Below are 17,884 nucleotides of genomic sequence, written 5' to 3'. Positions count from 1 at the left end.
GGGCTGGAAAATTCCAGCCCTCCTTTCTCTCTTCCTCTTTTACCATTCTCAACATTCCTTTCTCCCTCGATCTCTTCTCCTTTCTTTCCCCCTTGTCCATGCGTCTATCCTTATTTTTGATTGACAAAGGTATATATAAAGGGCGGGGGGAGTCAGGGTGAGTACAGGCTGCAACCATGATCTCTTTGAGTGCTGACACGGGCTCGAGGGGCTAAATGGTCTTCTCCTGTTTCTCTCAATCTAGCTCTGCCCCTGACATTTCTTTGTTCTTCCTCTCCTATCTAATGCTTGATGATGACTGTCTACAAGAGGCAGTATATCTGCATTCAGTAATCAGTTTCCCAGTCTAAGCAGTTGTGCCGTCACGCTCCAGCTCTTTCTCAATGAGATGACAGACTATCTCATTTCTAACTGCTGCTTCCACTATCCTTAAAATCCAGTTCTATAATTGATCCCTCATGCTTCATTAGCTGCAGCTGTAGTGTGTGGCAGTCCTGGGCAGGATTACTCTTTACATTAACCCTTCTGTTCCGAAGTCTTTACAGCAGAATTGTGCAGCCATGATCAGTGGGTAGCGCTCTCTTGTTCCTGAGTCAATAAGCCGTGGGTTCAAGTCCCACCCCAGAGACTTGAGCTCATGAACTGAGCTGACATTGACATTGCTAGTGCTGTGCTGAGGGAGTGCCACACTGTCAGAAGTGCCATCTTTTGGATGCGACATTAAACTGAGGTCCCATCTGTCCTCTCAGGTGGACATAAAAGATCCCATACAGTACTTCAAAGATGAGTAGGGGAGTTCTCCCCGTGTCCCAGCCATTATCAACTAACAGCACTAACACAGCTTACCTCGTCATTATCGCATTGCTATTTCTGGGAGCTTGCTGTGTGCAAACAGGTTGCTGCATTTCCAACATTAAAGTAGGAACTACACTTCAAAAGCAAAAGTGACTAAAGTCCTTTGGGACATCCTGAGGTCATAAAAGGTGCTACAATAACACAAAGTTTGTCTTTCTGTTGTTCCAACACTGTGCAGGGAAATGCAAACTAAACAACATGGTGTCTGGGTCAAGTGGGGGTTTAAAATTAGACAAATCCATTTCCTGACACAAACTGCCCATTTTTGGCATGAACTAAGATCGAAAGATGGGAGGATGACCGAACCAATCAGAGACACATTGGAGCTTTAAATATGATGATGACTTTGCGAGGCTTGTTGTCATTCATTGTCATCATTTTAATCTTAACTCCTGTCAGCTGGCTTTCCTGAGTGCCGGTAACCATGGAGCTTTTCCTCGAGATGAGGACACACTGGATTCAGGACGTGAGTGTCTTTCCTACTGCCTGTTGAGCATCTATGATTGGGCACCCTCCATCATCAACCTCCCCCCCCCACACCCCCACCCACACCCACCACCAAGGCCTCCAATCAAACCACCACAAGGCCATTGATTTTCCCACCCTGAGGTCTCCAATTGCCCCCCAAGCCTGCAATCATCGACCCCCCCGCCAAACCCTGGCACTGAGCATTCAACATCCTCCGCCCTCCCTGACGCTGTCAATGCCCACCTCATCCCCACTTCCTTCAGGCCACAGTCCCTCAAATGACGAGACTTCGGACCTCCCCTTATGTCAAGTCCTTGACTTCAGCAGCCCCTCCATCCTTCCCCAGCCCAACCCCCTCTTTCCTTCCCCCAAACCACCCCCTCCTTCCTTCTCATAAACCCCCTCCTTCCCCGCCCCACCCCCTCCCCACTTCTCCACACCACCCCTTCCCTCCTTCCCCCATGTCACTCCCTCCCTTCTGCCCCCCTCTCCACCCGCTCGCTCCCCCTTATCCCCGCCCAGCTACTACCTCCTGGTAAACAGTCAGTGTGGGCCACCAAGCACCGTGGTGACATGTGAACTGGACTGTGTGTGAGTTTGGATAAAAGCAGCAGAGTTTTGAACGACCTCAGGTTCTTGGAGGATAGGAGTGAGAGGCCAACACCAGGAGAGCGTTGGAATATTAAATAAGTGTTTCAGCTGAAAATGGGCTGAGGGGGAGGGGGCAGCAAATAAACAGGGAAACTGGGACCTTCTTCTCCCCCATGTAGTAAGGTTTTCCACAGTCAGAGCCTTTGTGGAGGGAGTGTCATGGACTGGACAATGTAATTGCCTGGTGATCCCTTACCTTCCTCACACAACCTGCCAGCATAACTTGGTAAACAGAGGCAAGTGAAGGAATTGATCCCATCGACGCAGGTTGCTCCATTTTCACAGGGGCTGGACTGGCATTCGTCAATATCTGGGGAATAAAATCATTATGGAAAATCATTAGTGTCAGCCATGCCTCAGTGGATAGCTCTCTCTCTCAACTCTGAGTCAGAAGGTCTGTGGGTGAGTCCAGAGACTTGAGCACAAAAATCCAGGCCGACATTCCAGTGAGGTACTGATGGAGTGCTGTCTCTCGGACGGGACATTGACCCATGGGCCTGTCTTCCCCCTCAGGTGGATGTAAAAGCACAACTTCGAAGAAGAACAGGGAGATAATGGATTTAGCAGCCTGAAAATGAAGCCTTTAGCCAGCTGCAGAGAGGCAGAAAGCTGCCGATCATGTGGCGAGATTACCTCAGGGAAGCAGTGGAAAGGCATTAAAAGGAGAAAAGGAATGAAGAAGGGGTAGTAATTCAAGCAACACAATGTGCTCCTACTTGCACTTATCGACCTTGAGTCATTGTGTCATGAGAAATTTTGGAAAAGTATACGTGAATAGAGATAGGTCAGAAATAGTCTCCGAGCTGCTCCTCTCCTTTGGTGTTAGATCAACGGAATTGCAGAAGAAACAGGATGAAGTAAGGCTGAGTCTACTCCAAGGAATTTCCCAAAGTGTCTGGTTACATTGTCCAAGTATCTCCAGGTACATCACTTAATGCATTACCTTTGGAACGCAGAGAGAGGTATTTGAAAAAGATTAAGAAATTTTTAAAAGGGCAACGGCAAGGGATTAAGCAGATAGGTCTTACAGGGAGCCAGCATGATCCTGATAGGCCAAATGGTTCCCTTCCGTGCGATAAAATGTTACCATTCCAACCATTGTTATGAGGAACAAATGGCCATTAATCATTTACATACTGAGCTAGCTGACTGGCAAAACCGTCATTTAGTTGATGCAACAGGAACTTGATCAGCCATTTCTGAAAGTTAGTCATTGAAAATAATCAATTGAGTACTTTTACATTAAACACAGAATTCAATGGGATGGAAACTGATTGATCCACCAGAACCATATAGAACAGGTTTCAATCGGAAGGAGTTAAACTGGGATCTTATGCAATGAGAATGATAGGGAAGTGGTTTTGTCTTTGATTATTTTATTCAGCAGTGAGCAGTTCAGGGCACCACACAGTAGGAAGGATATATTGGTCTTGAAGAGAGTGCAATGCAGATTTAGCAGGATACCTGGACTCCAAGGGCTAATTATGAGGAGAGATTACACAAACTAGAATTGCATTCCCTGGAATTTAGAACACTAAGGGGTGATTTGATCAAAGTTTTCAAGGTATTAAGACAAACATATAGGGGAGATAGCGGGAAACTACTTCCACCGGTTGGGGAGTCTAAGGCGAGGAGGACATAGTTTAAAAATTAGAGCCAGACTTTTTAGAGGTGAAATTAGGAAACACTTCTACACACAAAAGGTGCAAAATACTTCGGATGCTGCAAATCTGAAATAAAAACAGAAATGCTGGAAAAACTCAGCAGGGCTCTGAAGGAGGGTTGTACAGACTCGAAACATTAATTCTGTTTCTCTCTCCACAGATGCTATCAGAAGTGTAAAGTTTGGAACTCTCTTCATAAAAAACATTTGATGTCAGATCAATGCGATCAATAAAGTGATGGAAGGGGTTGTCGACGGTGCTATAAAGCGGCACTTACACAGCAATAACCTGCTGAGTGGTGCTCAGTTTGGGTTCCACAAGGGCCTCTCAGCTTCTGACCTCATTACAGCCTTGGTTCAAACATGGACAAAAGAGCTGAACTCCAGGGGCAAAATTTTGCCGTCGGCGAGCTGGGGGCGGGGCCTGCTCGCCGACGTGAAAATGAGGTGGGATGATGTCGGGAGGAACCCCTGACCTCATCCCGCCCCATTTAAATATTCAGGAAGGGGGAGGGACAGTGCGATCAGCTGTCCTCCCGCCGACCTGTCAATGGCCAATTGAGGCCATTGACAGGGTAGTTAAATCAATTAAATGCCCTGCCCGTCCAACCTTAACGCTGGTGGGCAGGCCAGGAGCCCCTGCGGGCTTCTGATAATATGTGAAACCTCATCCACTGGCAGGATGAGGCTTCATATCAGTTTTTAAAAACTTTAATAAAGTTTCTGTGATATTTATTAACATGTCCCATCTCACATTGTCACATGGGGGGGACATGTTAATAATTTTTTTATTTTTCTATTTTTAAACTTTCAAAAACTTTCAGCGCTCTCCCGAAGGCAGCACTTAGTCTCAGGGAGCAGTGCGCGCACATTGACAGTTGGGGAATTCCCCCAAGCGCATAGCGCTTCCCATCGGGCAGCCCACTGGGTGGGCCTTAATTGGCCCACCCACTTAAAATGGCAGCGGGGCCAATTTTGGCGGCGGCGATTGGCTGCCAACCCGCCGCCAAGCCAGTGGGGTCCGCCCGCCCGTTAAGGGCAAAATTCTGCCCCAGTTGTGAGGTGAGAGTGACTGCCCTTGACGTCAAGGAGCCCTAAATAAACTGAAATCAATGGGAATCAGGGGGAAAACTCCCCACTGGTTGGAGTCATACTAGCACATGATGGTTGTGGTTGTTGGAGGTCAGTCATCTCAGTCCCATGACATCACTGCAGGAGTTCCTCAGGGTAGTGTCCTCGGCCCAACCATCTTCAGCTGCTTCATCAATGACCTTCATTCCATCATAAGGTCATAAGTGGGGATGTTCGCTGATGTTTGCATAATGTTCAGCACCATTTGCAACTCCTCAGATACTGAAGCAGACCATGTCTATATGCAGCAAGACAACATTCACATTTGGGCTGATAAGTTGAAAGTAACATTTACGCCACATAAGTGCCAGGCAATGACCATTTTCAACAAGAGAGAATCGAACCATCTTCCCTGGACTTTCAATGGCATTACCATCACTGAATCTCCCACTACCAACATCCTGCGGGTTACCATTGACCAGAAACTAAACTGGACTAGCCATACAAATACTGTGGCTACAAGAGCTGGTCAGAGGCTAGGAATCCTGCGGCAAGTAACTCACCTCCTGACTCCCCAAGGTCTGTCCACAAGACACAAGTCAGGAGTGTGATAGAATACTCTCCACTTGCCTGGATGAGTGCATCTCTAACAACACTCAAGAAGCTTGACACCATCGAGGCTTGATTGCCACCCCATCCACTACATTCAACATTCGCTCCCTCCACCACCAACACACAGTGACAGCAGTGTGTACCATACACAAGATGCACTGCAGAAACGCACCAAGGCTCCTCAGGCAGCATCTTCCAAACCCACGACCTCTACCATCTAGAAGGACAAGGGCAACAGACACATGGGAACACCAACACCTGAAAGTTCCCCTCCAAGCCACTCACCATCCTAATGTGGAAATATATCACTGTTCCTTCACTGTTGCAGGGTCAAAATCCTGGAACTCCCTCCATAACAGCACTGTGGGTGTACCTACACCACATGGACTGCAGCGGTTCAACAAGGTAACTCACCACCACCTTCTCAAGGGCAATTAGGGATGGGCAATAAATGCTGGCGATGCCAACACCTCATGAACAAACCAAAAAAAATTAATTGTTAAATCTGAAATTGTCAGATTTTTGTCAATCAGGCTGTTAAGGATAAGAAGCAACGATGAGTATATGGAGTTAGGATATAGGTCAGCCATGATCTGGTTGAATGGGGGATCAAACTTGAGACTAAATAGCCTCCTCCTGCACCTATTTCCTAAGCACAAAGGACGGAATCATCCCAGATTTGCACCAAGTGTTATAACGGGTGGGCAAAAGGATATTTTACCCACCAGTTGCAATAGCAAAGGGGGCAGAGAGCAGCTGATTGGTGAGTAGGATTGTTGAGTATTTCTAGGCTCTAAAGCAGAAATAAGGTCTTTAATTTGTGTTTAGGTCTCTACTCTTTTTTTCTCATTTTCTTAAAAAAAGCTTGTTAGGTATAAGATTGATACTGGTGTAAAAAAATAATTATAATAAAGTGTAAAGAGCAGGGATACCAGTGTAATTAATTAATAAATTAAGTAAAATATGATAGCGATGGCAGGATGGGTGATGGGTTACTGCTGCAACATGTGGGAGCTGCTGGACACCAAGGTGATCCAGAGCGAACACATCTGCAGTAAATGTTTGCAGTTCAAGGAACTTCAGATCCGAGTTGAGGAGGTGGAGTCTGAGCTGCAGACATTGCACCACATCAGGGAGGGGGAAAGTTACCTGGACACTTTGCTCCAGAAGGCGGTCACACCCCTCAGATTAGGTCATTCAAATTTGGTCTGTGATCAGGGACAGGAGGGTGTGACTGTAGCTGAAGCAGGTTTGGGGACCCAGAGGGTAGCGTTCGAGGAGCCTTGGCCCCTGCAACTGTCCAACAGTTACAAGGTTCTTGCAAGCTGTGTGGATGTGAGCGGAGACTGCAGGGAGGATGAGTGAACTAACCATGGCACCATCGTATAGGAAGCCATTTAAGTGGGGGGAGGAAATAGGAACTTGACAGTGGTAAGGGACAGTATAACTAGGGGGATAGATACTGTTCTCTGCAGCCATAAGCATGAGTCCCAAAGACTGTGTTGCTTGCTCAGTGCCAGGGTTAAGGACATCTTCTCAGGGCTGGAGAGGAACTTGGAGTGGGAGGGGAGGGGAGGGATCCAGTCGTCATCGTCCACGTTGGTACCAACGACATTGATAAGGCTAGAAAGGAGGTTCTGCTGAAAGAATTTGAACAATTAGGAGTTAAATTAAAAAGCAGAACCTCCGAGGTAATCATCTTGGGATTACTACCTGAACCACGGTCAAACTGGCATAGGGTAAATAAAGTTAAGGAGTTAAGTGCGTAGCTCAGAGATTGGTGTCGGAGGAATGGGTTTCAGTTCATGGTCACTGGCATCAGTACTGGGGTAGAAGGGAGCTGTTCCGGTGGGAAGGGCTTCACTTGAACCATGCTGGGACCAGTGTCCTAGTGAATCAAATAACTAGGGCTGTAGAGAGGGCTTTAAACTAAATAGAGGGGGAGGGGGGTTCTGCAGAGGGGATATATACACTTACAAAGCAAAACGATATGGCAGCATTGCAGGGAAGCTATTTAGGCAATGATACACGGAGTATGACAGGAAGGGACAGAGTGTACAAACTTTAAAAAAGCAGCAAATAGGGTCAAAGGGGGAAGAAATAGTAAAAGGGCAAAATTAATGGCTCTTTACTTAAATGCACAGGGTATTCGGAACAAAATAAATGAATTAACTGCACAAATAGAGGTTAATGGGTATGATCTTATAACCATTACAGAGATATGGTTACAAGGAGATCAAGCTGGGAACTAAATATTGAGGGGTATGAGAATTTTTGAAAGGACAGACAGGAAGAAAAGCTTTGTTAGTACGAGATGGAATAAATACAATGGCAAGAAATGACCTTGGATCAGAAGATGTAGAATCCATATGGGTGGAGGTAAAAAATAACAAGGGGAAGAAGACATTGGTGGGAGTTGTCTATAGGCTCCATGACAATAGTTATGCTGTCAGACAGAGAATAAAGCAGGAGATAATGAGGGCATATAATAAAGGCAGTATATTAATCATGAGTGATTTTAATCTTCATGTAGATTGGGAAAATCAAATTAGCAGAGGTAACCATGAGCAAGGATTCATAAAGTGTATTCGGGACAGTTTCCTCTAACAATATGTTCTGGATCCAACCAAGGGATTCGGCTATTTTGGATCTGATAATATGTAATGAGACAGGTTTAATAAATGATCTCAGAGTAAAAGATACCCTAGGAAACAGTGACCATAACATGGTAGAGTTTAGCATTCAGTTTGAGAGTGAGAAACTTGGGTCGGAAACAACTGTGCTAAACTTAAATAAGGGTAATTACAAAGGAATGAGGGCAGAGTTGGCTGGAATGGACTGGGAAAGAAGTTTAGCAGAAAGAGATGGTAAATAAACAATGGCAGGCATTTAAGAAAATAGTTCATGACTCACAACAAAGACATATCCCAGTGAGGTAGAAGGATCCTAGGAAGGGGATAAACCAACCATGGTTAACCAAGGAAGTTGAGGGTAGCATCAAATTGAAAGAAAAAACATACAACGTGGCAAAGATTAGTAAGCCAGAGGATTGGGGAAGTTTTAAAAGCCAACAAAAGATGACCAAAAAACAGAGGGAGAAAATAAACTTTGAGGGTAATCTAGCAAGTAATATAAAAGCAGACAGTAAGAGCTTCTTTCAATATATTAAAGGAAGAGAGAGGCCAAAGTTAATATAGGTCCCTTAGAGGATGAGGTTGTGGAAATAGTAATGGGGAACCAGGAAATGGCAGAGAAGTTGAATACATTTTTTGCATCACTCTTCAAGGTAGAAGACACAAATAGCATTCCAAAAATACTAAATAATCAAAGGGCAAAAGGCGGGGGTGAGAAATAAATACAATAACTAACTCCAGAGAAAAGAAAAACTAATGGGGCTAAAGGCCAATAAGTTCCCTGGACCTGATGGGTTGCATCCTAGCATATTAAAGGAAGTAGCTACAGAGATAGTGGATGCACTGGTAATAATCTTCCAAGAATTTTTATATTCTGGAGAAGTCCCAGAGTATTGGAAAACTGCCAATGTAACACCCTTATTCAAAAGGGGAGGGAGGCAAAAAACAGGTAATCATAGGCCAGTTAGCTTAACATCTGTCATCGGGAAAACTTTAGAGCCTATTATAAAGGATGTATTAGCAGAATAAAAATAGAATAGAAATGCATAATATAATTAAGCAGAGTTAGCTTGGCATCATGAAGGGGAAATTATGACCATGAAACCATTATCGATTGTCATAAAAACCCATCTGATTCACTAATGTCCTTTAGGGAAGGAAATCTGCCATCCTTACCAGGTCTGGCCTACAAGTGACTCCAGACCCACAGCAATGTGATTGACTCTTAAAAAAAAATGCCATCTGAACAAGGGCAATTAGGGATGGGCAAAAAATGCTGGCCTAGCCAGTGACGCTCACATCCCACAAATGAATTTAAAAAACACAAGGGCTGGGATTTTCCGATCCCATTGCAGGTGGGTCCCACCGAGGGCAAGGCAGTGCCCCACCCAGAAGTCTACTGACTTGCGCTGGGAGCAAAAGATCTCGGTGGCGGGTGGGTGTGTAAAATCCCGCCCAAAGAGTCTACAGAGGGATGCAGACAGGTTAAGCGAGTGGGCAAAAACTAGGCAGATGGAATATAACGTGGGAAAATGTGAGGTTATGCACTTTGGCAGGAAGAATAGAGAAGCTGCATCTTATTTAAATGGAGAAAGACTGCAGAAAGCTGCAGCATATAGGGATTTGGGGGACCTTGTGCATGAATCCCAAAAAGCTAACATATAAGTTCAGCAGATAATAGGGAAGGAAAATGGAATGTTAGTCTTTATCTTTAATGGGAATGGAGTATAAAAATTGGAAAGTCTTGCTAAAACCATACAAGGCACCAATTAGACCACACCTAGAATACTGTGAACAGTTTTGGACCCCTTATCTAAGGAAAGATATACTGGCACTGGAGGCAGTCCAGAGAAGGTTCACTAGGTTGATCCTGGGTATGGAGGGATTTTCTTATGAGGTGAGATTGAGTAGGTTGGACCTGTCCTCATTGGAGTTTAGAAGAATGAGAGGCGACCTTATTGAAACATATAAGATTCTTAGGGGGCTTGACAGGGTAGATGCTGAGAGTTTGTTTCCCCTTGTGGGAGAGTCTAGGACCAGAGGGCGAGTAAGGGGGCACCCACTTAAAACAGAGATGAAGAGGAATTTCTTCTCTCAGAGGGTAGTGAATCTGTGGAGTTCTTTACCGCAGAGAGCTGTAGAGGCTGGGTTGTTAAGTATATTCAAGACTGAGAGAGACAGATTTTTAATCAGCAAGAGAATCATGGGTTATGAGGAAAAGGCAGGAAAGTGGAGCTGACGATTATCAGATCAGCCATGATCTCATTGAATGGCTGAGTAGACTCGATGGGCCGAATAGCCTACTTTTGCTCCTACGTCTTATGGTCTTATGGCAGCCTTTCATGCCATATCATCCTCTTCTGGCCTCATTAATTATGCAGCCACAGGAAACACGCCGTCTCGCTGGTCGGCAGCCTCTGAATCACCAGGCACGCCGTTATCTCACTGCCTCCTCACTCCGAGTGCCATATCTAAAGTACAGCCGCACACACAGTTCTCAATGCCTGCAGCCCACGACTGTTCCAGTGAAGACATGGCCCTGAAAGCCAGGGCGAGTTCAGTGACCCATCACTGGAAAGCCTTTTGGAGGTCCATTGTGATGTCCCCCACCCCCGCTCTGTCTGCAGGAGGTCCAGCAATCTCACCACTCTAAACTCACACTCTCACAAGGCTGTCACACATTCACTGGCATCTCACTCACTGCCAGCTCAGGGGACATCACCTCTCACTCTCTCACACACACCCTCACATCTCCACCTGGCCTCATCTCCGCTGGAAACTGCCTCCTCAGCCCTCACTATCTTGAGACCACTTGCACAGATCAACATGTGCCCCCACACACACCCTGGGATACCCTCCTTCCCCAGTACGACCCTTGCCCTGCAGCCTCTCCCCTTGCCTGAGGCCGCTTCTCCATCTTCCCCAAACAAGCCCCAGGCCTGCAGCCATTAAAAAGCCACCCCAGCCTTATGGCTGGTCTGCTGGGTAGAGACCTGCCCGTGAGCCCCTGTAAAAGTGATGTGGTGCTGCCTGTGAAGCCTGGCGCTGATGATTGCAGGTGCTGCCCGAAGCAAGGTAGGCAAACAAACCTCGCCCTTGCAGTCCCGAGTGAAATGCAGCTCGCCAGGTGCACGTCACTTATGTACAGTTGTGAGACACGTTGGTGTGCAATCACGCCGATGTACCCGGATGATCCAGCATGGGGGACGATGATTCCGGTGAGCAGGGATTATACTGATATGTAGATGTATTACAATGTAGTTCCCAACGTCTGGCAGTGGGAAACACGGCCTGCCATTGACAGGCGGAGGGGACGATCGCAAACTGGTTTCATGACGGCGTGAAACTGATTTTTGGACTTCCCGCCATGTTATCTGCTGACGCCACCATGAAGCCCAACGTCAATGAGCATGGAAAGTTCCGCCCAAAAGTTTACAGAATTTGGAATTCACTCCCACCAAACCTTTGGTTGGTGGGATTATTGGTGCTTTCAAGAATGTGAGCATTAGATTTTTATGAAGGATTCTGACAAAGCAAGCAAGTGGAAACTGTTTCCACTGGCAGGAAGGGCTAGTAACCCTTAGACACAAATTTAAGGTAAATGGGAACATTTGGGTAAGATGTTGAATGATGCCTGGCACTCATGAAGCTTTACCCTGAGCCTAATTCAATGCCCTGAGAAGAGGAGGGGTCAAAGTCAGGATAAGAATCACAGAATCACAGAATCTTTACAGCGCAGAAGGAGGCCATTCGTCCCCTCGAGTCTGCACTAGCTCGCTGAATGAGCATTCTACCTAAATCCACTCCCCTGCCTTATCTCCATAACCTTGCCCATTCTTTCTTTTCAGATAGCAATCCAATTCCCTTTTGAATACCTCGAACAAACCTGCCTCCACCACCCTTTCAGGGTGATCATTCCAAACTTCAAGCACGCTCTGGGTGAGAAATCTTTTCCTCACATCACTTCTACTCCATTTATTAATTGTTATTAATTGTTAGTCGCTCACTTCACATTGAGGGGGTTGGGGGTGGGGGAATGCATTACAGAATCAACCAAGGCCTTGAGATACCTCCACAGAGAACAATAAGTCTTGAGGTGGGAGACCAATCTCTGAAAATGATATGGGGACAGCAGAGAAAATGTTGATGCATAGGGGTGCAACTCAAACTTGTAGTCGCCCTGTTTCCATGGCCAGAATTTAAGCTCATAGGGCGGACGTGCACCCGATCCTACCGAGCATAAAACAGCACACGATGGCATCGGGCGAGCGCCAGAGTCAGCAACGTGCCCGCTGACAACTAAAAGGCCTATTAAGGGCATTAAAGTTATAACTGTAAGAAATTTTTCACCGCCCGTCCATCCTTACAATTGAGTCACATGAGGGGACATGTTTTATAACATTTTTAAAATCTTTATTTTTAATGTTTTAAACTGTTCATCTCCCTGAGGCAGCTCTGTGCCACCTCAGGGGGCTTTTCCAGTGCTCACCCCCCGCGAATGCGCCAAGTTCACGCTAGCCCTCCTACACCCCTCCTCCCCACCCCCACACAGGCAGCGCTGAGCCCTGCTGCGCGTGTTTCACACCGGCAGGGCCTGAATTGGCCCACCAGAGTGAAATTGCGGTTGGGCCCCAATCGCGGGTGGCAGTCGGCTTCCCAATTGCCCCCTCTCGCTCCTGCCGAGCCCGTCCGACGAGGGAACAATCCACCCCCCACCCCACCCCCATGTTTCATTCAGTGCCTTACCTATCTCGCAGTTTTCCCCAGTGAATCCAGGGACGCAGTTGCAGGTGTAGATTGTTCTGTTGGACAAGCAGGTTCCCTCATGCAGGCAAGGGTTTGTCTGGCAAGGGTTTGACTCCTCTGGATCTGAAGAAAACAGAAGGTAAGCTGATTAGTGAGAAACAGAGCATCGTCATGAGGAGAATAAAGGGGAGAAACTGCTGGGGTTAGCATGACTCACACTGATATCTGAAAGTCAACTCATTAGAATTACATTCTTTTGCTTGACAATTATCGTTAGTTGGTTCACTGGCAACCACTTTACTCGGGAACTAAAGATTAATGATTTATTTGTGCTTGTGAGTAGGAGGAAGAATTCATTTCAGTTCGTATCTATTCTGTCTGAAGCTCTCACACGTCCCTCCTGGTCCTTCACACCTTCTTCCACCAGACCTTTACATTCCAATTCTCCCACTAAGCTCCTCTGCCTTGCTACATCTTTCTATGGGTTCAAACACTTCCTCATTGACCATGTCTTCAGTTATATCCTAACCATTTTCATCAGGGCATAGTGAGCACAGAAATAGGAGAATAGCGCAGATAAATGCATGGCTTAAGAGTTGGTGCAGGAGAGAGAGTTTTAGATTCCTGGGTCATTGGGACTGTGTCTGGGGAAGATGGGACTTGTACAAGCGGGACAGTCTACATCTGAAACAGAGCGGGACTAACATCCTTGCAGGCGGGTTTGCTGGTGCTGTTGGGAGGAGTTTAAACTAATTCAGAAGGGAGGGGAGACACAGAATGCTAGCAGAATAGCAGAATAGATACACTAAAACAATCAAGCCAGAGGGAGTACAGCTGCATTAAGTTTCAGGGGAGAAAGGCAAAGCTGGATGGCCTTTACTTTAATGCCAGGAGTATTACAGGTAAAATGGATGAGTTAAGGGTGAAGATTGACATGTGGAATTGTGATATATTGGCCATCACAGAGATGTGGTTGAGGGAGGGGCAGGATTGGAAGCTCAACATTCCGGGATATAGAATCTTCAGGTGAGACAGAGGAAGGGGTAAAAGAGGAGGAGGCATTGCATTGTTAGTTAAGGAGTCAGTTACTGCAGTAAGGAAAGATGATATCTTGGAGGGGGCATCGAATGAATCTTTGTGGCTAGAGTTTAGGAATAAAAAAGGGGCATCAAATTGTTAGGTGTTTATTATAGACCCCCAGATAGTCAGCAGGAAATTGAGGAGCAAATATGTGCACAGTTTGTGAAGGTGTGTAAAAACAGTAACAATAGGATAATTATACTAGGTGATTTCAACTTTCCCAACATTAATTGGGATAGTCATAGTGTTAAGGGCTTGGATGGAGTGGATTTCTTAAAATGTGTAAAGAAGAACTTTTTAGGTCAATATGTAGAGGGTCCAACAAGGGGTGGCGCAGTGCTGGACCTAATTCTGGGGAATGAAGCCAGACAGGTGGCTGAGGTGGTGGTGGGGGAGCATTTTAGTGATAGCGACCACAACATGGTAAAATTTAAGCTTGTTTTGGACAAAGAAATAGACAAGATGCAAAAAAATGTTTTGGATTGGGGGAGAGCGGATTTTAGTAAAATAAAGCAGGATCTGGCCAAGGTAGACTGAGAACAGCTACTTGTGGGGAAATCTACAGAAGAGCAGTGGGGGGCGTTCAAAAAGGAAATGGAAAGGTTACAGGCTTAACATGTTCCCTCTAGGGTGAAAGGAAGGAGTAACAAGCCCAGAGAACCATGGATGACCAGAGATATTCAGGATATGATGAGAAGGAAAAGAGAGGCTTTTAGCAGGTACAAGGGAAGCAAATCAGCAGAGGCATTAGTGGAGGACATAAAGTGCAGGGTGGAGCTTAAGAAAGCAATTAGGAGAGCAAAGAGGGGATATGAGAAAGCTCTGGCTGGTAAAAGTAGGGTAAATCCCAAAATATTCTATAAGTATATCAATGGGATGAGTATAACCAGGGAAAGAGTAGGACCCACAAGGGACCAAGGGGGCAATCTATGGGTGCAGCCAGAGGACATTGGTAGAGTGTTGAATGAATACTTCACATCTGTCTTCACCCAAAAGAATGAGGATGAAGGTATGGAACTCGGGCAGAGAGACTGCGAGGTTCTTGAGCAAATTGATATAGGGAGTGACAAGGTATTGGAGCTGTTGGCAGGCTTAAAATAGGACAAATCTCCAGGTCCGGATGATTTTTGTCCCAGACCATTGAGGGAGGCAAGGGAGGAGATCGCAGGGGCTCTGACCCAAATTGTTAATTCCTCTCTGGCCATGGGGGAGGTGCCAGAGGACTGGAGAACAGCTAATGTGGTTCCGTTATTTAAGAAGGGTTGTAGAGACAAGCCAGGAAACTACAGGCCAGTGAGTCTCAATTCAGTGGTAGGGAAACTATTGGAGAAATTTCTGAAGGGGAGAGTCAATCTCCACTTGGGGGCAAGGTTTGATCAGGGATAGTCAGCATGGCTTTGTCAGAGGGAGGTCATGCCTAACAAATTTGATTGAATTTTTTGAGGAGGTGACCAGGTGTGTAGATGAGGGTAGTGCAGTTGATGTAGTTTATATGGATTTCAGCAAAGCCTTTGACAAGGTCCCCCATGGGAGACTTATAAAGAAGGCAAATGCCCATAGGATATAGGGTAATTTGATAAGGTGGATTCAAAATTGGCTTAGTTGTAGGAGACAGAGGATGATGACAGAAGGATGCTTTAGTGACTGGAAGCCAGTGTCCAGTGGCGTACCACAGGGATCTGTGCTGGGTCCCCTATTATTTGTCATTTATATAAAAGACTTAGATGGCTATATGGGGGGTAGGATTAGTAAGTTTGTGGATGACACAAAGATTGGTGGTTAACAGTGAGGTTGAGTGTCTTGGGCTACAGGAAGATATAGATGGGATGGTCAAATGGGCAGATAAGTGGCAGATTGAATTTAACCCTGAAAAGTGTGAGGTGATACACTTTGGAAGGAGTAATTTGATAAGGAAGTATTCAATGAGTGACATGACACTAGGAAGTTCTGAGGAACAAAGGGACCTTGGCGTGTGTGTCCATAGATCTCTGAATGCAGAGGGGCATGTTAGTGGGGTGGTGAAAAAGGCTTATAGGACACTTGCCTTTATCAATCGAGGCATAGATTACAAAAGTAGGGAGTTCATGTTGGAATTGTATAGAACCTTGGTGAGGCCACAGCTGGAGTACTGTGTGCACATTCTGGTCACCACATTATAAGAAGGATGTGATTGCACTGGAGATTCACCAGGATGTTGCCTGGGATGAAACATTTAAGTTATGAAGAGAGGTTGAGAGGACTTAGGTTGTTTTCGTTGGAGCAGAGAAGACTGAGGGGCGACCTGATCGAGGTGGACAAGATTATGAGGAGCATGGACATGGTGGATAGGGAGCAGCTGTTCCCCTTAGTTGAAGGGTCAGTCATGAGGTGATACAAGTTCAAGGTGAGGAGCAGGAGGTTTAGGGGGGATGTGAGGAAAAACTTTTTTACCCAGAGGGTGGTGATGATCTGGAATGCGCTGCCTGGCAGGGTGGTGGAGGCGGGTTGCCTCACATCCTTTAAAAAGTACCTGGGTGAGCACTTGGCACGTCATAGCATTCAAGAATATGGGCCAAGTGCTGGTAAATGGGATTAGGTAGGTAGGTCAGGTGTTTCTCACATGTCAGTGCAGACTCGATGGGCCAAAGGGCCTCTTCTGCACTAAGTGATTCTGTGATCCTGTGAATAGGTTGTGGGTAATATTAAAGTCCAGTGATTGAAGGAAAAACCGAGTGCATGTAAAGAATTCCAAAATAAAAGCAAAAATACTGCGGATGCTGGAAATCTGAAATCAAAACAGAAAATGCTGGAAAAACTCAACAGGTCTGGCAGCATCTGTGGAGAGAGAAACAGAGTTAACGATTCAGGTCCAATATGACTCTTCTTCAGAACTAAAGAGAAATAGAAATATGATAAGTTTTATGCTGTTGAGAAAGGGGAGTTGGGTGGAACAAAAGGGAAGGTCAGGGATAGGTTACAGGATGGGGGAGATTAAGTGAGAAAGCTTTCACAGAACAAAATGGAAAGGGAGTGGCATTGGCAGTAGTAAAGAAACTAAACATTGGTCCAGAGTAGGTGTTAATAGCAGAATAAAGGTCAGCTCTGTCTGAAAGCACAACGTGAGAACAAGATGCAGACTGGCACTTGTGGTGGGAAAAGTTCAAAATGGAGGACAGAGTTCATGACCTGAAATTTTTGAACTCAATGTTGAGCCAGGACTCAAAGTTCTGCGATTAACACTTACTATCGGAATCATATTGAGCTCAAAATGTTGCCTGTTTCTCCACAGATGCTGCCAGACCAGTGGAGTTTTTCAAGCACTTTCAGTTTTTATTAAAGAATGCCAAAGCTTCTGGGACAGGAAGGTTCAAGTAGAAGATGGAGGGACAAGGCTTGATTTGAACATTAGAGTGGGAAGGACAGGACAGTTGGAGCTTAATAGGATCAAGAAAGGAAAAATAAGAGGAGTGCGGATGATGAATAGATGCATGAAATAAACACTTGCAATTGATCACACATGATGTTGAATTTATGCAGCTCAAACATGTTAATTAATCCTAATGGGAATTAAATCATTAAACATAATGCATTTAGTATCGATTTAAACGCAAGGGAATCAGTTGATGGCCAAGAAGGTTTCTATCAACAAAAACTATTAGCTCTATCCTAACCAAATGATTTTAACTATAATTAACACTCTGGTACCTTCAAATAAAATCAAAAGTTAAACAAAAAGGCAAAGGATTTTCGCATCTTCAGAAGCTCTCTAACATTTTTCCTGGATTCCTGCAATCACCTGCAATGGTTTCCCCTCCCATTCCTGCACTGTCACCTGTGGTGTCCCCCAAGTGGCCCCTTCAATTTCTCTTCTACATCCTGCCCTTCAGAAACATCATCCAAAAGCACAAAGTTAGTTTTCACGTGTACACCGATGACACACAACTCTACCTCAGCACCACCTCTCTCAAACTCTAAATTATCAGATTGCTTATCTGATGAGCAGACATTTTCTCCAATTAAATACCAGGAAGACTGAAGTCATTCAGTCTACGGTCCCAGTGATAATTCCCTCGCCATTGACCCCAACCATCTGAGGCTCAACCAGCCTGTCCGCAATCTCGGTATC

At 45.6% G+C, this 17,884-nt stretch overlaps 1 protein-coding gene across 1 annotated transcript in view; it reads right to left on the bottom strand.

The window, feature by feature from the left end:
• ncanb (neurocan b) overlaps nucleotides 1-17,884 on the bottom strand; it is a 161,932-nt gene that overhangs the window by 21,369 nt on the left and 122,679 nt on the right. Inside the window, exons 9-10 of the mRNA XM_041205542.1 lie at nucleotides 12,700-12,822; nucleotides 2,171-2,284 (exon numbers count right to left, since the gene is read on the bottom strand). Coding sequence (XP_041061476.1) covers nucleotides 2,171-2,284; nucleotides 12,700-12,822 — 237 coding nt within the window. The remainder of the gene's footprint in view (nucleotides 1-2,170; nucleotides 2,285-12,699; nucleotides 12,823-17,884) is intronic.

This window comes from Carcharodon carcharias, chromosome 14, assembly GCF_017639515.1.
Source record: "Carcharodon carcharias isolate sCarCar2 chromosome 14, sCarCar2.pri, whole genome shotgun sequence".
Lineage (NCBI taxonomy): Eukaryota > Metazoa > Chordata > Chondrichthyes > Lamniformes > Lamnidae > Carcharodon > Carcharodon carcharias.
This window is presented reverse-complemented; position numbering and strand designations above follow the sequence as displayed.